The following is a 21,139-nucleotide window of genomic DNA, read 5'->3' on the forward strand; positions in this document are numbered from 1 at the left end:
ACGGTTGCTCCTGATGCGGCAGGGAAAACAAACAAATAAAAAGTAAAGAGTGCATCTTCTGACCTTCTGCCCACTGGCAATCTTGGAGATGGCGTGGCATACTTCCTGGGCGAGGCGGTAGTTTTCATGCACCCTCTCATCCAGCCCCATCTTCACCAGCACGTCCAGGTTGCTCCCGACAACCTCCGGCTTCCCCCTAGCAAAGGTAGAAGGTTAGAGACGGGCTGGGGCCCAGTTGGCAGGGCCTCTGCTTTGCAGCACAAAAGGTCCCTGGTATCCCCAGCTTAAAAGGACCGGGCAGTAGGATGAGAGGTCTGCACTTCATCTATTTCCATTTTGGCTCAGGTTTGGTACCGAGATCGCCTTGGTAACTCTCACAGGTGACTTCCGACTCCATCTTGACGCTGCTGGATTTATCAGAATCTAGACTCTCTGCGGGTGGGGGGCATTGCCTGATCTTGGGGCCTGATCCCTCTAAGGACGGACTCGGAGGGTAGCACCTAGCCCCTCGGAGGGTAGCCAGGCACCCACTAGACTGTGGGATTCCATAGGGTTTGAGCCTGTTAATGTTATGTAATGTTTATGTGTCCTCTAGAACCAAGGTTTGGCATCCATTCCTGGTGGAATGAGCTCCCGGAAGAGCTGAGGGCACTGCGGGAATTACCTGCATTCCGCAGGGCCTGTAAGACGGAGCTCTTCCGCCAGGCTTATAACTGAGGCCGGGCGGAAAGAAGATCAGCCCCCCCCTCACAAACTGGTGGTAGAGAGTGTCACCCCCCGCCGTAGATGAGGATGCGGAGAGCAAATGAGTAGGCTACGCTATTGCTGTTACAATTATTGTAAATCATTGGTTTTTATTGTCATTTTATGGTTTTAGGGGACGGGTTTATGTAAGCCGCCTCGAGCCTTCGGGGGGAGGCGGGGTATAAATATAAATATTATAATAATAATAATAATCGGGGGCCCTCAGTATGTGGATGATGCCCAGCTCTTCCTCTGGCTGGATAAACAGCCTGAGACGGCCCTGACAAAGTTGTCTGGATGTCACAGTTGGGTGGCTGAGGCAGAATTGACTAGAGCTGAATCCGACCAAGACTGAAGTCTTGTATTGGGTATGGCCTGGCAAGTGGGGTGCAGCTGACTAAACCAGATGAGGCTCGGCTTATTCCAGTAGATTTCATTAAGACTTTGGGGGGTCTGGCTGGATGCCTCGCTTACCTGGGACAAGCAGGTTAAACAGACTGTTTACTATCTCTGCCAGGCCCATCAGTTGCCCTACTACCTGTCCCAGTCTGACCTCATCACAGTGATTCATGCGATGGTCGACTCCAGACTAGATTACTGCAGTTTGCTCTACACAGGGCTGCCCCTTGAAGGCGCTTAAAAAACTTCAGGTTGGTTCAGAATGAGGCTGCCGGGCTGCTGTCCGATTCAACGTGGGCTGAGCACATCCAGCCCATTTTGAAGCAATCGCAATCAGTTTGTGGGTTAAATTCAAATTGCTGGTGTTCACCTTCAAAGCCCTAAATGGTCCGGAAGCATCACACAAAGAACTGCCTCTCCTGTGACAGCCTCACACAGGGTCTTTGGTTCAGCCATGCCTGGTTATTTGGCAGTGCCTGGCCCTCAGTTTGCCTGAATGCAACAAGGGCAAAGGGGCTTTTCCCATCATACCCCCGACCTGTTGGAATGTTGTCTGAGGAGACGGTTGCCCTGCAGGACTTGGCGGCATTCTATGGGGCACGAAAGACATCCCAGTAACGTAGTTCTGGGGTCCTCTAGCAACACAACACTGGATTTTTAATACCAAAAGCTATGTGTTTAAATTAAAAATCCAAAATCAATTGGATTTTATTAGTACTATCATTTTATTATTGTTACTTCATTGTCATGTTGTGATCTGCACCAAGCTCTATTCTGGGAGAATGGCAGGATAATAATACCCCTTAAAGCAGTGGTCCCCAACCTTTTTATCACCGGGGACTGGACAACGCTTGACAATTTTGCTGAGGCCCCGGGGGAGAAGGGGGTAGTCTTTTGCCGAGGCACATCGCCACTGCCTGAGCCCCTGCTCCACTTGCTTTCCTGCCAGCGCCCGACTTCCTGCCGCCCGCTGGGGGGCACTGCCAGCAGATGTGCAGTGCCACGCTGAGGGGGAGCCCCAGTTACAGCGGCTGCTGAAGAGCACCAGAGGTGAGCCAGCTGCAGAGTGGCAGGGCAGCCCCCGAGGCAGCAGCCGGGGAGGAGGACGAGGAAGAGCCGTGGCTTGGTACCGACTGATCCACGGATCAGTCCCTGGACCGGGGGTTAGGGACCACTGCCTTAAAGTGTTCTCCCCATTACCTAATTCTAGGTCATAAACAGCAATCTAATGGACCCTGGGAAGAAAATTAGAATGTCAAGAATTTCTCAAGCTTCCCCTGTGAAATGGGGAAGTCTAGACTAGCCTTTCTCAACTTTTATACCATTGAGCAACCCTTGAAATGTTCTTCAGACTTTGAGAAACCGTAGAAGTGACGTGATCATGTAGAATTTGGTTGGGAAGCAGAGCTGTCGACATGCCCACTTGAGGCCCCTCCCCTCCCCACACCCTCCAGGCCCATCATTGGCCATTTTTGGATGGGGGGGGGGCAGATTGACATGACCACGTATAGTCATATCACCCGTTAAATGTTTAACACATTTTAATATGTATAAAAATTAACTCTCACCCATTCAGGAAACCCTTGCAGGGGCGTCACAAAACCCTGATTGAGAAAACCTGGCCTAGACTCTTCTTCAGGGCCCTGCCCACACATGACACAGCTGCTACCTCCCCGCAAAAGATCCCTCAGCTTGACGCTGACCCTAAGGAGCCTAAATCTGACAACTCACCGGGCCATCATCCCCAGGAGCATGACGGCTACATGGCGCTCCAGGGCGGAACACTGGGATTTCTCGGTAAACCGTTCCCACAGCAGCTGGACCACAGCAGGCTTGATCTCGTCTTTCTGCATAAATTCTGAAATCTAGAAAAGAAAGGAAGGCTCGTCAGTGATGGATGGCAACCCCTCCTCCAAACTGTGTTGCCCCAAGCAGGGCAAGATATGACCTGCATTTATTGCTTGGACTTTCATTAGTCCTCCCCTGGGAACCAACCCCCTCCCCTCCCTATATGTGCCAGAGAACCTGTTATAATGTAACTATAAAGAGTGTGCATCTCAGTTCTCACATACCCAGACCTGAACTTTATTGGGTCTTGGTGAGGCCGCTAGACTCAAACTTAGTTCCCATCTCTGTTAACCACTTGCATGATGATTTACAGCCATTCACAGATCTTATCAACCGCTTTAGTCCAACCTCAGCTATTCATTGCCTGGGTTTGCATCTCTAGCCCTTCCTTGCAATTAACACCTCCATCTATCTATATGTAATAATTCAGGATACTTTATTTCACGGTATCTGATGGGGTGAGGGGTTAAACAGATCTCTTTCACTATTGCTCAGTAAGTAGAACTGTTTTCTTAATCAGAAGGCCCAGCTTGTACTTGGCTATTTCTTGAAATATCGCTCGCACACAAACGCTTCTACCTAGAATAAAACTTTGCTGGTCTTAAAGGTGCCCCCGGCTCAAATTCCCCCCCCCCCGCTGCCTCTGACTAACACAGCCACCTTCCTGAGCATCTTGCCAAGTTAGCGAGCCAACAGACAAACAAGGAACCTATCCGAGGCAACATTTTTGTTCTAACAATATATATATTCAACTTTAATGTCATTTTTATATACATGAAGAATCAACCATAACAGTTTCTAGATAATTTCCGTTTTCAATATTCTCTTCAGTGGTTGAGTTCTTATATTAGTGTTTTAATAATATCAATAGGCCATTGGCTCAAAGGTATCGGGGAATGTTAGTCAAAGGCCATTCCCCTTTTTTTGTATTGTAAAGTTAGAAAGTCAAGCAAAGCGAGGCTCTTTGGCTGCTTTTTTCCACAATGTTCCAGTCTGCCTAACACATACTGCAACTTTGTGCATCATGTCATGAGCGTTTTCATGACTCACACGGCTACTTCTGAAATTCTAAGACTCTCTGTTGCCAGGGTGCGATGTTCAACCTTTAACTCTTTAAGGGAACTGACCACTGAACTGGTTTAAGTCCCAGGCAGCTGGGGGCGGGAGATCCAAAAGAGGACAGTGCGCCCAGTGGCTTTTAGCAGATGTCCAAGGGTTAAAAGGATGTCCAACTGGCCTTGGCCAGGGCTTTTTTGGCCCCAGCCTGGTGGAACAGTCTTCCTGGAAACATCAGGGTCCTGCAAAACAGAGCTGCTCCTCCAGGCCGATGGTTGAGGGCAGGAAAAGAATCGACATTCTGTTCCCCTTACTCGAAACATCAGCCAAACTGTCACCATACAGCAAACAGACATCTGCATTGCGCCCGCCCCCCATAGAAAAATAAAGGTTGCTTCAAAATGATTTGGTTTGTTAGGATATGTTTTAATGAGATAATTATTATTTTCCCATTGTTTTATATTTACTATTACCCACCCTGAACCTTCAGGGAAGGGCAGGTCATAAATAAAATTTATTATGTCTTTTTTATTAATTCCATTTTCATACTGCCACTCCCAGCATTGCCATCTCCCAAACGGCAAGGATTCTAACATGTGAAACTCAAACCAGTCTTTATAAGCCAGCAGAACAACTTTTGCAAGACGGAAGTAATGCAGTTAAGCTGACTGGGACGGTGCACGCTTCCGAACGTTCTGATTTGAAACCTCTTGCAAATGACCCTAATCATCTCTCATATGACAGACTTAGCTGGTGTGTGTGAGTGTGTGGGGCAAGACACACTCACAATTTCTCCAAGGCACTGGATGGTCGCCAGCGATGCATCCACCATGAGGAGAGACAGGGACTGCACCAGGCTGTGGGCTCGAGCCCTGGGGGAGAGAGAAATGCAAAGAGTATTTTGTATTTTGGGGTTCAGGACTTTTGTTTTAAAGATTCCAGTCCAACAACCCATTTTCTTGACCACAGGGAGCAAACCCAAGGAGACCGCTGGGAAGGGAAAGATCCTGCTGAGTGTGCGTTGGGGGGGGGGGGGGCAAAGGGAGAAGAAGAGTCTCTAGTGTCCACAGCATTTGCCTGGCCTGCAAAATGTTGCATTTTACTCTTCCACAGCTTGAGGCAGAATTGCAGGGCTTGGCCCAGCAGGAGCAGCATATTAGGCACTGAATGTGCTCAAGAGCATTCCCTCCCCTGTGCTTCCACCGTGAAGATTTCGCAGGCTAGTTTAGGATGGGGGAGGGGGATATCAACAATACCTTTCCGTGCCTCCGCTAGGACTGAGGTAGAGCCTCCGGTAGGCGTTCAGCACGGCTTCCCTGATTCCCGGCTCCTTGGACCATATGAGGGGGAGCAGTCGGCGGACTCCCAGGATGGCTTGGGGGATGCCGAACTGGGAGACGATGACAAAGAACTCGATGGCTTCTTGAACAACTAGGTAAAACGGCAGAGAAAGGGGGGATAGAGCAGCTTGGAGCCTCCAGCCATGTTCCTGCTGCCCTTCCAGCACACAGCCCACAGTCATGGGCCTGCTGGAAGCACCACCCAGATCAAGCTTCTGGTCTTGGAATTGAAGAGTGCATGAAAATTGGCAATGTTTCAAAGGCTACATCTAGCTTCGCTGTTGGATATTTGTTTTTAACAATCTCTAACTCAAAGACACCGGATGTTTCCAGTCTGTTTATATGACTCCCATTTTATCCTCCAAACCACCCTGCAAGTTAGACCGATGCCGTGCGATTTGACCAAAAGGCCACCCAAGTGAGCTTTGAATCCTGATCTCTCCAGTTTGCGCCTGAAATTCTCACTGCTATTCCACTGTCTCGCCTCATCTCAGCCAGCGTGATGCAGTAGTTAAGAGCAGCAACCTCTAATCTGGAGAATTGGGTTTAATACCCCACTCCTCCACATGGTGGGCAGCTGGGTGTCCCTTGGGACACAGGTCCCTCAGAGCTCTCTCAGCCCCACTTCCTCGCAAGGGGTCTGTTGTGCGGAGAGAGAGGGAGAGCTGTTTGTAAGGCACTTTGGGATTCCTTTGGGCAGTGAAAAGCAGGGCACTGGGGAAAAAAAAGCTCTTCTTTTGTAATATACATTTCCAGATTCCTAAAGAGAATCTAGAAACATTCCAGATTACTTCTGCTCACTTCCAGAATGGAAGCCCTAAACTTTTTAAGCCCGCAGGCCCCTTAAAAATTCTCACACAGGCTGGCGGGTGCAACTACAAAATGGCTGGCTCCGAAGGCACAGCCAGCCACACACACAGCCCACGTACAGGGCTGAAATAATATAATTTGGAACAAAGATGCTGGGACGGATGGATGGGAGCAAACAAAATCAACACTACAATGGCAACTCCCATTGAAATGTTATTGTAATCTGCAGAGCCAATAGGGCGTGCTGCTGGCCAGCAGCCCCATATGGCCAGACCCCTACGGAACCAGGTTGGGGGCTACCGTCCTAGATGTTCTCGGGCAGCCCTCAACTCTCCCTGCTCCACCCCGAGTTAAAGCCTCATCTTGAAGACCGTCTGAATAGGCTTCCAATCAGGCCAGAATACAAGAGACAGAGATGCAATTTCCTTTGGTTCGCACATGAGGATGCTCACACAGGACTGAATCTTGGCCTTGGACAGAGTGCTGGTCATTTATTTATTACTGTATTTACAGCCTGCCACTCCCACCCAGCATCTCCTGGCGGGTAATGTAGTCCTGAATAAAATCCCACCCATAGCGGCGATAAATAAAACCCTCCCCATATCCTACAGGTTTCACAGCAGTGCCTCAGGGGGAACGTAACAAGAGGGTTGCCTGATGACCTAGCTTGATGATTTTGATTCTTTATTGTGAGCTCTGCATCTGGAATCACCATTTATTATATATTACTGAAAGCGTCATGTTTCGTTATTTGTACGCCACCAACCAAGCCTTATTGTAATATTATATGCGTGTCTATATTATAAATTATCTGACCACTGATCTGACCACCCTTGGGGTCTTACCATGTGCAGTCATCAAGATTGTACGTGCAATACAGCACAGATTCTGATTTTTATATTTTAATGTTTTTACTCTTAATGTGCACTAAATAATGTTTGCAACAGAGATGCACAAGGGTTGGAGCGGGAGACAGAGCTGCATGACCTACCGGAGACAGAGCTTTCATACATCATCCTAGAGACCAGGCTCATGGCTTCAGAGACTTTTACTGAAAAGTTGTAGGCATCTTGTAGGTATTGTACCAGCATCTCCTGTTTAGCCAGTTCACTTGACAGTTGCTCCTCTGCTCCCTGCTCTTCGCCTCCTGCGTTCGCTGTCCCGTCTGCGGGTTCTTGGGTACCTCCTTCTGTATGGGAACCTGCTGAACAGGGATAGGGAAGTGAGTGCAGCTCTGACTTTCCCTGTTGGAAAGGTGTAGTGGTTAAAGTGAGGTGGCACTTTTTAATCTGGAGACCTGGGTTTGACTCCTCACTCCTCCTCCACATGCAGCCAGCTGGGTGACTCTAGGCTAGTCACAGTTCACTTGGAGCTATTCTTTCAGAGCTCCCTAAGCCCCACCGACCTCTCACCGAGTGTCTGATGTGGGGAGAGGAAAGAAAACATGTTTGTAAAGCTGCTTTGAGAATTTTGGATTGTGAAAAGTGGGGTATAAAAACCCACCCCTTCTTCTAGTTATGAAAATTGGGCCAAAGCTCACAACACTTCTCCCCCCCCAAAAAAACAACAACAACAGTCTAGTCTTGCCAGATTTTGGAAGCTAAGCAGATTATGCCGTATTTTGTACTAGGGATAGGCAATTTTCCTTGGATAAGCCTGTAAATACTCAAATCAATGCAGAATTCAGCAGTTTGGTTAGGACTGCTGGCTGGAGGCATTTAAATAGACACAGGCACCTTTAGATGCTTTCAGAGCCACCAAACAGCTGATCCCCAGAGAGACTTCTCTCCACACCATGGTGATCTGTCTGGCAGCTGTTTAGGCTGAGTGAGTTCGAGTTTCCTGAATTGGCCAATCTCAAATCTATACACTGAATCAGTGATTCAATTGATTAGAGTTGTATCGAATCAGGAAACCTCGAATGTGATAAGTACCAGATTTCCCCCCAGTGCACATCCCTAGTTAGTACACGGAGGGCAGACTATCCAAGAATTCCAGGGTCATTCTGCATAGGCAGTCAGTGGCAAGCACCTCAGCTCTTCTGTTTGTCTTGAGGTTAGCATAAGACAGCTGTGACTCAACCATACTTTCTATCACCATTCTACGGCAAGCAAAACTTGGATAGAAAAACAATGCCACCCTGATCCTTTCCACACAAACACCTGACTCCAAAGACAGCCAGGATCAAACCAGACACAAGCGCCCGCGTGCAGTTATACCAACACGGCTGCCATGACTGGATGTAGGTTGGGCCATTTGCTTTTCTGGAGACACACCGCGTGGCAGAATTAAATAAAGCTCCACTAGATGGTTACCCGTATAGAGGGTTCTCAGAAGGCGAAGGAGAAACTCTTCCTCATCCTCATCCTCTGGTTGTGAGCAGCTGACAAATGGCTCCATTCCCTGGAAAAGGCCTGCGGCTACTTGTGCCAGGAGCACAGCATCCCTGCATGGAACAAGCGCGCACACACACACACAAAAAGGTAAATGGGATTCAGCTCACCCTCACACATTCATTAGACTTGGGGGAAGTGTTGGATCTCTTGGTAAAACCTCTCGCAGCTCACTACGGAAATGCCCATCCCCAAGTTCTTTCTCATTGCAAACCAAGATTTACGCACTTGTAACTGGACTTTCTCAACAGCCGGACGATCTTGTCAGACACTTGTGCCGGGTCTCCTGCCTCGAGGTCGCCTGCTTCTTCCCCCTGCGGCTGGGAGCCAAGGCAGCTCTTTACAGTCGCCTGGAGTTCCGGCTCCATGGCTTCCCATTCTTCCTCGGGAGGGATCACCACAGCTGTGTGCCAAATAGATATTCTTGCATGATTTTTAAACAGTAGAGTGTTTGGGGGAGGCTGACTGGAGTTTTGATCAGGGGGATGGAAACAGGTGGAAACCCCGCCCTCCCAGAAGTCCTTTCCTCCTCCCACCACCCTCGCCAGGCTTCTGCACACCCTGAGGGCCGAGAGGTATATTTACCAGCGGTGGCTCTGCGCTTGTCCCTCAGTTCCTGCAGCTTCTGCCTTTCCTTCTGGAGCAGCTCCGTTAAGTCTGAGCAACTCAGCTGTGGATGCAGGGAGAAGGCGCATTGATACAGCTGTGTGTTAGTGCCCCCTCAGTTCGCCTCCCCCTGGTCAAAATCTCCAAAGGGTCTAACAAATGTCACATCCCGATCTTGCGTTGCCCAAGCTGGCAAAAACAGACGGCCTCATTTGCAAGTTGCAGGCAAGCCTAACAAGCTTCCCCGGGTCACGGGGTAGGGGAGAGTTTCAAATTCAAATCCCTTTATTGGCATAATCTTAACAAGATATCTATATACAAGATAAGGCGATTCAGATCCCGGATCACTTGGAGAAGTGCAGAATCGAACCCGGCACGCCAGATTAGAAGTCCACACTCCTAACCACTACAGCAAGCTGGCTCTCTCAAGAGTTCTCAAGACCAACAATTCACCGGATCCATGAGTTACAGGGTAATTAAGCTTCGAGCCAATGGGCTTTCTTATGTTTCATGCCCCCCCCCCTTCATACAGAATTGCAGAGAACTGGAAAACATGAAGCTGCCTTAGACTGAATCATCAGACCAGTGTCTACTCTGACCAGCTGCAGCTCTCCAGGTACAAGTCTTTCACATCAACCCCTGACTGATCCTTTTGCTGATGCAGGGGACTGAACCTGGGAACTCCTGTATGCCAAGCAGATGCACTGACACTGTGCCACAGTCCCTCCCTCCCTCCCAGGTTTACCTTGCAGGAGAAGGGGTTGTTGGAGAGGAAAGCCGCCAGCAGCTGAATGGCATTCTTCACCACGGTGACAGACTTGTCCTGCAGCCGGCTCACGGCGAGGCACACAACAGCCTGGAATCGGGTCAGGGGCAGGGCCTAGAAAGAGAAAAGCTGTTTTTTTAAACTTGGCTCTTCACTAGCGCAAAGAGGCTTGTAAACACCTTTCCCTTCCTCTCCCCACAACAGACACCCTTGTGAGGTAGGTAGGGCTAAGAGCTCTCCAAGAGAACTGCTCTGTGACTTGTCCTAAGGTCACCAGCTGGCTGCACGTGGAGGAATGTGGAATCAAACCCAGTTTTCCCGATTAGAGGCCACCCTTCAACCATTATGTAGTGCTGACTCTCCAACCTTTCCCTTCCTTTTCCAACAGAACACCGTGAGGTAGCAGAGGCTGACGGAGAGATCTGTGACTGGTTCAGGGTCACCCAGCTGGCTGCACGTGGAGGAGCAGGGAATCAAATCCCATGCTCCAGATTAGAGTCCTCTGCTCTTAACCACTAAGCCAAGCTGTCTTTCAACGTACAGAAGAGGGTTGGCCAAATGGAGTAATCCAAAGTGAAAAAATTCAACCAACTGGCTGGTACAAAAACGTGATCTTTCTGGTTACGCTTATTCCAGTTCATTTTGTAGATATTTAAGGTACAAACATAAACAAACAAAAAAACGAGTTCTGGATAAACACAATTAAAAAAAAAATCTTTTTCAATGGCCTGTTTTCAAGGATGCTCTTCCTCAATGGTTTGTTATCCTATAAATAGTCCCTCAGGCTCAACATTTTCTGGAGGTTTCTGCTGCTTCTACGGCTGTGTTGAGCCTGAGGGACTATTCATAGCATAACAAACCACTGAGGAAGAGCATCCTTGAAAACGGGCCATTGAAAAAGATTGTACTCTGAATAACCCTGCCCCATCATTTAAGGCAGGGGTAGTCAAACTGCAGCCCTCCAGATGTCCATGGACTACAATTCCCATGAGCCCCTGCCAGCGTTTGCTGGCAGGGGCTCATGGGAATTGTAGTCCATGGACATCTAGAAGGCTGCAGTTTGACTACCCCTGATTTAAGGTGTGGCACTGAGGGCTGCCGCCTGTGAAGAGTGCCCCCCCCGCCCCAACTCTCCCCCCCAAACTCACTTTTTGCTGCACGATTCGGGTGAAGAGCTGCAGCACGCGACTGCGCACGAACCCGTGGACGTCACACGTGTGCGCCTGCAGGGTGTCCAGAAACTGATCCCGCGTGCTGCGGGCGGCGTCCTCTAGCTGCTCCCCGTTCAGCACCTGCAGGAGTGCCTCTGCCATGGCCGCCAAGATGGCGTTACGCATTCCATAGTTCTGGAGGAAAGAGGAGGATGCTGCTTTACGGAGAAGGGGGCAGTCTGAGCCTCAGAAAGAGGCTGGGTCCCCCTAGGAGGCTCACAGCACAAAGAGGAGAGTGGGGTTTTTATACCCTGCTTTGCATCATCCCATAGAGTCCCAAAGCGGCTTACAAACCCCTTTCCCTTCCTCTTCGTATAACAGACAACCTGTGAGGTACATGAGGGCGAGAGAACTGTAACTGGGCTGTAGGTCAGGGGTAGTCATCCTGTGGTCCTCCAGATGTTTATGGACTACAATTCCCATGAGCCCCTGCCAGTGTTTGCTGGCAGGGGCTCATGGGAATTGTAGTCCACGAACATCTGGAGGACCACGGGTTGACTCCCCCTGCTCTAGGTCACCCAGCATGGGTCTCAAGAGGGGTTTACAAATACCTTTTCCTTCGTCTCCACACAACAGACTCCCTGGGAGGTAAGTGGGGCTGAGAGAGCTCAGACAGAACTGCGAGAACGACCCTACAGCAGTTGACTTGCATCATCTGTGTGCCGCTACTGCGGGCCAGCCGCCCACGACAGCAGCAGCCCTGAGTCAGGCTGAGCCCGACGTATTAGTCATGACTTGCCAAATACTGCGGAGGAAAAAGCAAGCCAAGTGCAGCCTCTGCCAGGCAGAAAACTTGGGCTGATTGATGAGTCATAGGGAGAGGCAAAGAGGATTAAGGAAGGCACCCCCTCCTCCCCTCCACGCTTTAGGGTTGGCTGAATTAGTGTTTCAGAGCTGGCACTGGTGGGTCCCCCAGCCAGCCACCTGCAACATGGCATCAGGCAACCCCCCCCCCCCCCGCAATCTCCAGTCAGGCTTCCTGAACGACCATTCTAGAGTCAATATTTCTCATTTCTAAGCATGCACAAGGAGGACCCAAGCCAGAAAGCCCCCCTTGCCTTCATTCATTCTGACAGAGGACCTACAGAGTAGTGAAGCAAGAGGGCCAATTGTTCAGGAGCACCAAGATTCCTTCATCCCTTCATTTAACCCCAAATCCTTCCTCCCCATGGGGGAAACAAAGCAGCTTATGCTATTTTCTCCACCATCTACCCTCTCTACAGCACTTCCTACCTTAGGCTGGGGGCGTGTGGGTGGCTCAAGTGGGGTTTCCAACACTCTGATCCAGCCTTGCTCAACTGTTTTTTTTTTTTACCAGAGAAACCCCTGAAGCATTCTTCAAACGTCAAGAAAACCCATAAAGTGGCGCAATCGTGCAGATCAGGGCCCTGCCTGAACTTCCACAGTTCCTCAGGGCCTGCAAAAGGGAGCTCTTCCACCAGGCATTTGCTTGAGGCCGACTGACCCATAACCTCTACAGGTGCCCCCCCCCCCAGACTGAGAGATCGAACTTACCAAGGGAGTGTCAAAGTTATTGTTGTTGAAATACTGTTCTAGCTGATGTTATTGTTACAGATACTCTTCTATGTAAATGTTCCAAAATGATTTATGTAAACCGCCCAGAGCCGTAGGGAAGGGCGGTATAAAAATCCAAATAAATAGATAAATCAATAAAATAAATATGGTTGGGAAGCAGAGCTGTGGACACACCCACATGGGGGTCCCTCCCCTCCTCATCCCCTCCAGGCCCATCATTGGCTTTTTTTTTTTGGGGGGGGGGGGAGGTTGACATGCTCATAAAGGTAAAGGTATCCCCTGTGCAAGCACCGAGTCATGTCTGACCCTTGGGGTGACGCCCTCTAGCGTTTTCATGGCAGACTCAATACGGGGTGGTTTGCCAGTGCCTTCCCCAGTCATTACCGCTTACCCCCCAGCAAGCTGGGTACTCATTTTACCGACCTCGGAAGGATGGAAGGCTGAATCAACCTTGAGCCGGCTGCTGGGATCGAACTCCCAGCCTCATGGGCAGAGCTTTCAGATTGCATATCTGCTGCCTTACCACTCTGCGCCACAAGAGGCTCTCGACATGCTCATATCATCCTGTTAATGCTCAACAAATTTTTAACAAATAATTAACTCCCACCCATTTGGGAAACCCGTCCAGGGTTGACAAGAAACCCCAGGCTTTCACAACACCCTAGTTGAGAAAGCGTGCTCTTATCTCTGCCCCACACTGCTCCTTTTTGAGCGGAATGTTACATTGTGCAAGGGGGTGGGGGCAGGAGAGAAGTGAGAAACAAGTAGTGTGAAGTCTGAGTGTTCTGCCTCCACGTGAAGTAAAGGAAGGCGGGCATCAAGAGCCATGCTCAAGAAAAGCAGCTGCAAGCATACACAGAGGAGCATACATAGAAGAGTGGTGCAGCAAACAATGCCATGTTTTCTGTGGTGGCCCCCAGACTTTGGAAGAGCCTCTCTCGGGAGATTTGCCAGGCAACCACATTTGAAGAAGGGTTGGTTTTTATGCCCTGCTTTTCACTACTCAAAGGAGTCCCAAAGTGGCTGACGATCACTTTTCCTTCCTCTCCCCACAAAAGACACCCTGTGAGGGAGGTGGGGCTGAGAGAGCTCTGACAGAACTGTGAGCAGCATGTGGAAGAGTGGGGAATCAAACCGAGCTGTTCTTAATCACCACATCAAGCTGGTAACCTTGTTAAAACACACGTCTCCATCCAGGCATTTGGTGTTTAACTCACCTCCTACCACCCGAGGAAGCCTGTTCCCCTGAGAAACCGATCTGCCAGGAACTTCTTCTGGATGTTGAGATGGAATTTCTTTTGAATTAATTTCATCCCATAGGATTTGGTCCGTCCCTCCGGAGCAAGAGAGAACAACTCTGCTCCATCTATATCAGTGGTCGCCAACCTTTTTATCTCCAGGGGCCGGTCAACCCTTGACAATTTTATTGAGGCCCGGGGGGGGGGGGGTAGTCTTTTGCCAAGGGACGTTGCCGCCTGAGCCCCTGCTCTGCTTGCTTTCCCGCCAGCGCCTGACTTCCCGCCTCCCACTGGGAGGCGCTGCCAGCAGCAGCTGCACAGTACCAAGCCGAGGGGGAGCCCCAGCCATGGTGGCTGCCAGAGAGCATCGAAGGTGAGCCGGCGGCAGAGTGGCAGAGCAGCCCCTGAGGCAGCCACTGATCCATGGACCGGGATCAGTCCCTGGACCGGGGGTTGGGGACCGCTGCTCTATATGGCAGCCTTTTAAATACTTGAAGATGGCTATCAGATCTCATCTTGGTCGTCTCCTCTCCTGGCTAAACTGCTGAACTACTGCTTTGTCAGGCTATTTAAGATCTTAGAGGAGCTGAATGAAGTGGCAGTTAGGGTGGACTTTCCAACCATTTTAAAGGAAGTTCACCCTGTGTTCCATGTGATCCTTTTGAAGCACCACCCCCAAAACTATGGTACCCCTCGGCGCCTCCCCCACGATAATGGTGGGGGATGAGATGAACTACGATCTCTCCAACATGTTAGATTCACGCATTCAGAAAAAACAACTGCAAAACTTGGTTGCCTGGAAGGTTTCCCTGACTCTGCAAAGGAGTGGGTGGATGTGGAGGATGCAGAGTTGTCAAATGTGTTATGTGTTAAATGTATTTTAGATTGCTTTATAAGGCCTTAGTTTTTATTGTGGTGACCTGCTCTTGGACTTTTGGCTGAAGAGCGGGATATATAAATTTCTCACTAAACGAACATGTGTATATCGGGAGAAGGAAAGTACATTCTATTTTAAGACTAACGCCAGACAGAGAGGTGTTTCAGAAGCAAATTTGCACATATGCCCCATATCCCAGACCCAACAAGAACCGAGCCACGGAGACGAGTTTATGGGGCGCTCATCCGAAGCCTGTACCTCTCCATCTAGGTGATGCAGCAAGACGCTCATGTTGGCCAACACGATGGCCGGCACTTGCTCAGCCAGCTCTGCGAGGAAAGCGGCATAGCCCTTCGCTCCCGAAGCATCTTGGGCCAGCTCCTGAGGACACTTCTGCCCAATCTCCCTGAAGGATGAACAAGACGGTCACTGGCCGAAAACTGTGGATGAGCAGCCGGGGAAGGGCGCCTGAAGAGGCCTCTCACCTCAGCAGCTCCCCCACGATGCTCTTCATGCCGTAGTCCTTGATCCACGTGCTCACGGCCTCCACAAACACCGGGGCCACGTGCTCGAAGTGCTGGAGCATCTGGGTGACCTTCAGAGTGGCATCTGGCGGAAGGGAAAGGATGCGGAGAGCCGGGCTGAGCAAAGGTCCCACTTTCGGGGGGGGGGGGGGGGGAGAACCAACGCAGGCTGGGGGCTCATGCACAGCAGCCAGGCCTGGGAGTTCCGAGAGGACTTACTGAGCATGTGGTCATATCGCCGGAGGGCCACCCCCAGCAGGTGAATCACTACCTCACGGGTGGGCCGATGCTTCTGGTGGCCGATAGTAGGGTTTTCCAGGATGTGGTAACAGCAACCTGTCATTAAACTGGAGGAAACAAAGATTTTAGGGCAGAAGCAGCTCATCCCTAGCAGAGCAACACGGGGACTTTGCTACGAAGTGGAAGGTGGCGAAACAAGTTGCAGGCAATATGGCAGCCCTGCAGGGTTTTCAAGGCAAGTGAGAACCTGTGGTGTTTTGCCACTGCCTGGTCTTTCCTGGGTCGCCTCCCACCCAAATACACCCCAGAGCCCACCCTGCTTAGCTTTCAAGCCCTGAAGAGATCCAGCCAGCCAGCCAGCCAACCCCAATGTCCCTTGCTGCTCATTCCCACCCCAACACCAAGATTCACAGCAATTTCCTCCAGTGTATGGAAGCTGGCATTCAAGGGCCTTGGCCCTGAACACAGCTCCTCATTCGAATTCCTTGCGGGGATCCTCACCTGACGAACTCATCTTCCACTACTGAGCCGGTCCACAGACGGTGGAGGTCCAGCTGCAGCAACCGTGTGAGCAGCTGCAAGATGGGCTGCCTCTCTTCTTCCCAGAGGAAGCTGGGGCCCTGTTGTTTCTTGTTCTGGAAGGCAAAGGCAGGCCATCAGCTTCAGGTAAGGGCGTGTGGCAGGGAGGGAGAAGGGGTGTGCACACTCAGACAATGGTGTTATGGTTCTGAAGAGCCCCCCCCCCAACTTTTGGGAGCCTGGGGGCACCTTTGCAGTTCTGGGTTGGGTGAAACCACAAAATGGCTGCTGCAGGAGGCGGAACCAACCACCCTTACTCTCTCTCACATAAAGAAGGCCTGGGTGCAGGGGAGAAGTTAGGATGATGGTTTTAAAAATACCCTTGGAAAGAGGAGAGGCTAAAACCAACGTTGTGATGGTTACCAACATGTGATTTTGATCCATACAGCCAATTAGATTGCCAGGGGAGAATCAGAAATCCTGTCTAATCCCCACCTGGCCCTCACTCCCCCCCCCCAAAAAAAAACTTGACAAGTGCCAAGTAACATGTTATGTACCCTGTTGGGGACCTCTGCTCTAGAGGAATGACCAGTTATATGACAAATGGACCTTTTTAGATAACAACGCTTTTGTTAATAAGAGACTTCCCCCGATAACTAGCAGGACCTCGAATCTGGCCAATCAAATGCCACGAATAATTAAATCAAGCCTATAACACCGCCCCTAACCATCTTAGCACCTTCACAGTGGAGCTCACTCTGCTGCCTGCAATGCTTGCAGGACAGTGCAGGGAAGTCAATGGACTTAGATGGGTATGACTCTGCTTAGGACAGACCCAAATATTGACATTAACTTGACCTTGGGGTACCCAAGATGGACTTCAGGCAAATCTATCTCAAAATCAGTAATAGATTTCAGGCTTCTACCTTTTTCTTGGAATCCAGCCCCAGCAGGGTGCTCCTGCTGGGCTCAGCTTCGAAAGCCTCCACAAGCCGTACAAGCACGTAGCAGTTCATTTTGAGAGCATTGCAGTGAAGAGCACGGAGCGATGGTGCCAGGTCGGTACTGTCCAAGATGGCTGTCAGGGCACTGGAGTGACCAGACACCACTGGAGAAGAGAAAGGGACAACGTATCATCGCCTAAGCAAATTCTCACAGCCCTTATTGGGTCCTTCAAAGGCAAAACCCCACACCACTTTCAGATTACCAAAGACTTGAGCTCACGATGCCCCACCGGTTAGAGTTCTGGCTGCCCACAGCAAACTGTTCCCGGACACTCTAGGCTTGCCCTGTACCCGCGTCCCTGGCCCGCCAGATGGCTTGCTTTGCAAAGAAGCAGGCAGCCTCTCTGGGATGGAGGCTGCAAGGAGCGGGAGATCATGTCGGTCTGCCCTTACAGCGAACATGCACTGCTCTGCGTTGCCTGCCAAGATTACAGACCTGTATGAAGGGAACAGGTTGCTGGAGCAGCCTGCCAGTAGGGGTCACACTTGCCTTGATATCATCACAAAGCAGTAAGAAAGGACAGGAGAAAAACTGTTCTTAAGGGAACTGACTCACCTTTCTGCATCAGTTCCAGGGCATCCTCCTTAACAGCAGCTTCTACGCTGCTGAAGTGGCTGCAGGGAAGAGAAAGTGAGAGTCAGCCCTGCAGTTAGAATGGTCCAGTCTTCAAATACTGTCTGGCAGAGTGTGTGTGTGTGTGAAGGATTGTTATTTTTAAGTATCCACCTATGGTCCCAAGGTGCAGTTCGAAAACTACGTAAATCAATATGGGGAATTTTAAAACAGGGGTAGTCAACCTGTGGTCCTCCAGATTAGCGATCCCTAACCTGTGGGCTGCGGACCACATGTGGTCCTTCGACTAATTGGAGGTGGACCCTGAAGGACGCCTTCTCCCCCCCCCCCCGGCAATTTATTTCATCCCCCCAGCCCTTTACGACACACTTCATTGTTGTGGCGTGTCTGTATCTTATTTTGAAGGGATGTTTAAACATTACCATAGCAATCAGAGAGCGTTAGGGCAGTGGTTGAGAGTGGAGGAGTAAACTACCCCCCCCCCCCACCGGGCCTCAGTAAAAGGCGTTGAGTGGTCCCCGGTGATAAAAAGGTTGGGGACCACTGCTCCAGATGTCAATGGACTACAATTCCCATGAGCCCCTGCCAGCGTTTGCTGGCAGGGGCTCATTGGAATTGTAGTCCATGAACATCTGGAGGACCACAGGTTGACTACCCGTTTTAGAAGACGCCCACAACACCTGGAAAAAAGTGCTCATTCAGCTGGTATTGAAATGTCAAAGCAAGGGATTCCAACAGAATTAATTGCCTTAGAAAATGATGGATCATGTGCCACTGGATCCAAGGAAAAGGATGATTAGGCAAACAAGACCGCGAATTTATAAGGAAAACAATTATGCCAGGGAATCTGTCCAAGATGGCTCACAAAATACAACATAAAGCATTAAAATTAACAAATTTGATCCACTAAAAACAAACAAACAAAACTGTTAAATATATATATAATTATGAGAAAAAATGAAAAATAAAAGGGGGGGGGGGAGTATGAAGTAGAAACAAGTATATAACAGGAGTGGTGGCAGATGTGCTTCCAAATATTTAAAAACTAAGTCCATATTCAATTGTCACCTGTATGGTATGTGTTCAAATACTGATAAAGTTCTAAGATTCTCAAACCACTGATTTACAGGATGCGAGTCTTTATCTCTCCGTTGTTGTAATGGAAATATTTTAGCTGTAGTAATGGCACAGAAGATCCATTTTTATTGACAGTTGGTTAGTCTCCAAGAGATAGGCAGATAGTTTAAAAGTAAGTAAATAAGGATGATCAGGAACCGCATTTTTTGCAGAACCACAAACCCATGTGAACAGGGAGGTTGCTTTGCGAACTGACCCAGTTCACGAGCCAAGTTTAATCCCCTTTCTCCTCCCTGTAGCTTTTCACAGGAAGCACATAGCAGATACTTAAACTGAGGTGGGGAGCCCCTGTTGCTCAGCTTTTTTGTGTGTGAAAAAACATAAAGCTGGGATTTGTTTTTGCTTAATACCAACTTTGTTCATCTTAAAGGTGCCACTTAACTCAAACTTTGCTTTGCTGCTTCAGATCAACATTGCTACCCACCTGAATCCATATGCAAGTCAGTTTGTATTTTATTTTTACTGTGGGTTTTTTTTTTTGTGAGCCACCCCAAGTTCTCTCTTGAGGAAAAAGCACAGGACAGAAACTTCCAACTGAATTAATTATTTGCATTTGCAACATGCTGAAAGAAAAGGCTTACCTTTTTGCTATGTCAAAGAGGAAGCAGCTTCGTAGTCCAGCCATTTCAAATGCCCCCCCCCCCCCCGAGAAGATGTTCTACCTTTTCATTTCCTTTTCAAGGCCTTGGTACTTCCATAAGTACTTGAAAAAGCTAGAAACCTTTTGCCCAGCCAACCTCCACCCCTAACATAAAAAACATATCATCATAATCAACCACTCCACTGAGTGTATAGACTCACTGCAGGATGCTGTACAGGGCATCAAAGTGATGGAGGATGGCAAAAGCTCCTTGGGTGCGGAATGCAGTCTGGAATCCTGTTGGGGGAGGCAAGGGAAATCATTTATGACACCAGTCAGCTTACAGAAGGCTGAGCCTGGCCACAGGCAAAGAAGTTCCTGTATTGATGCAAAATTGGTTTAGTGAAAGGCAGAAGTGTCACATCAATCAATAATGGATTTCTAGAAGTCTAATATTTGATCGATTGCTAAACAGCAGGCTTTACTGAATTTCTTTTTTTGCAGATTACACAGAGACAAACTCAAGTTCATCCTTCTGAGCTTCACATCAATGGCTTTCAACAGTCTGGGGGAGGGGGCAGGGACCTACTATTTAAATCAAGGCCTTATCTTACATTTTTACCAGCCAACATTATTTACCTCCATGCTAGGAAATGCTTTGGTGTCCAACATTAGGTGCCTATTTGAGGAGGTGCCTATTCCTCACCATTTCCCCCAGTCTAAGAGCCATTACCTTTTGGGCTGGCCGCAGAATCATACAGTGCTATGAGCACTGGTTCTCCAGATATCCGTGGACTACCATTACATCCCCTGCCACCACTGGAGAGCCACAGTTTGGCCATCTCTGCAAGTGCACTGCTGGTATTTCACATTATTATGGCTAAACAGAGCACCAGACGCCTTGGCTAGAGAATGGATAGGGATCTGGATGCTGTTTCCAAATGCTACAAACTGGCAGCTGATTGGGAAATCTGACATCTAGTCTAAGGTGCAACAGGGTAATCTTATGCTTCTGAACTTGTCAATATCAGCTACTGCATCAGCCTCTTCCCCACCCTTCTGAGGATGTTTTGTCTTCCCGAGAAGTCCATCCCCGCTGCAGCTCCTGTCCTTTCGTTCTTCTCCCCCACCTTTCCAACCGACCTGCCAGCTGTCCCCGTAGCTCCTTGACGGGCAGCACCTCCTGCACGGCGTAGTGCGAGGGCCCATCACTGCGCAGCAAATCGGCAGCAGACAGAGGCAAATGGAACTCCCAGGTGGGACTATCCTCCAGGGACTGCACAGCCATGCTTCCCTCCGCGACCGGAAAGAGACTGAGGCTCAAAACTCCCGCGCCACAGTCCTCTTCACGAGTATCATCCTATCACAGCTCTCGGAACGCGAAGCGAGCCAATCATCCACCAGACCTCTCTTTTCTTGATTGGCCGTTCAGAAAAACCCACAAGGCGGGTGGGAACTTGCCAAACAGCCCGTTTGCCCGTTTCGGTGGCGCGCGCCAGCCGCGAGGAAGAAGGCGGGGCGACCATTTCGAATCCTGCTCAGCCAATCAGGTTCCCAATTATGAACTTATCCACCAATGACGGTTCAGGAGACAGGAGTCTTCAACGGCTCGAATTTAAATTTCCTGAACAAACGGCGACGCTGTAAAATAGAAATCAGAGCCACTTAAAAATTCCGGAGAGCTGAGGATACGAGTCGAGGTCTGACAGGAAAAAGTCCTCATCGACACTTCCGGTC

The 21,139-nt window shown here is 49.6% G+C and overlaps 1 protein-coding gene and 1 non-coding gene across 4 annotated transcripts in view; both read right to left on the reverse strand.

The window, feature by feature from the left end:
- NCAPD2 (non-SMC condensin I complex subunit D2) overlaps nucleotides 1-21,115 on the reverse strand; it is a 35,757-nt gene extending 14,642 nt beyond the window's left edge. The window contains exons 1-18 of one of the 3 annotated variants that reach the window (XM_077345833.1): nucleotides 20,533-21,115; nucleotides 19,624-19,699; nucleotides 17,668-17,726; nucleotides 17,034-17,215; nucleotides 16,090-16,223; nucleotides 15,568-15,695; nucleotides 15,310-15,433; nucleotides 15,083-15,230; nucleotides 11,111-11,308; nucleotides 9,942-10,076; nucleotides 9,176-9,260; nucleotides 8,819-8,993; nucleotides 8,513-8,643; nucleotides 7,189-7,401; nucleotides 5,304-5,478; nucleotides 4,835-4,919; nucleotides 2,875-3,008; nucleotides 64-196 (exon numbers count right to left, since the gene is read on the reverse strand). In XM_077345833.1, the coding sequence (XP_077201948.1) occupies nucleotides 64-196; nucleotides 2,875-3,008; nucleotides 4,835-4,919; nucleotides 5,304-5,478; nucleotides 7,189-7,401; nucleotides 8,513-8,643; nucleotides 8,819-8,993; nucleotides 9,176-9,260; nucleotides 9,942-10,076; nucleotides 11,111-11,308; nucleotides 15,083-15,230; nucleotides 15,310-15,433; nucleotides 15,568-15,695; nucleotides 16,090-16,223; nucleotides 17,034-17,215; nucleotides 17,668-17,726; nucleotides 19,624-19,699; nucleotides 20,533-20,611 (2,394 nt within the window). In that variant the 5' untranslated portion in view covers nucleotides 20,612-21,115. The remainder of the gene's footprint in view (nucleotides 1-63; nucleotides 197-2,874; nucleotides 3,009-4,834; nucleotides 4,920-5,303; nucleotides 5,479-7,188; nucleotides 7,402-8,512; nucleotides 8,644-8,818; nucleotides 8,994-9,175; nucleotides 9,261-9,941; nucleotides 10,077-11,110; nucleotides 11,309-15,082; nucleotides 15,231-15,309; nucleotides 15,434-15,567; nucleotides 15,696-16,089; nucleotides 16,224-17,033; nucleotides 17,216-17,667; nucleotides 17,727-19,623; nucleotides 19,700-20,532) is intronic. The other 2 variants (XM_077345832.1, XM_077345830.1) reach the window with 2 other exon arrangements.
- Nucleotides 17,301-17,620, reverse strand: LOC143842535 (small nucleolar RNA U85). The gene has a single exon (XR_013233173.1). It is a non-coding gene; the product is annotated as a small nucleolar RNA U85 (small nucleolar RNA).
- Nucleotides 21,116-21,139: the final 24 nt, after the last annotated feature.

This window comes from Paroedura picta, chromosome 7 (assembly GCF_049243985.1).
Source record: "Paroedura picta isolate Pp20150507F chromosome 7, Ppicta_v3.0, whole genome shotgun sequence".
NCBI lineage: Eukaryota > Metazoa > Chordata > Lepidosauria > Squamata > Gekkonidae > Paroedura > Paroedura picta.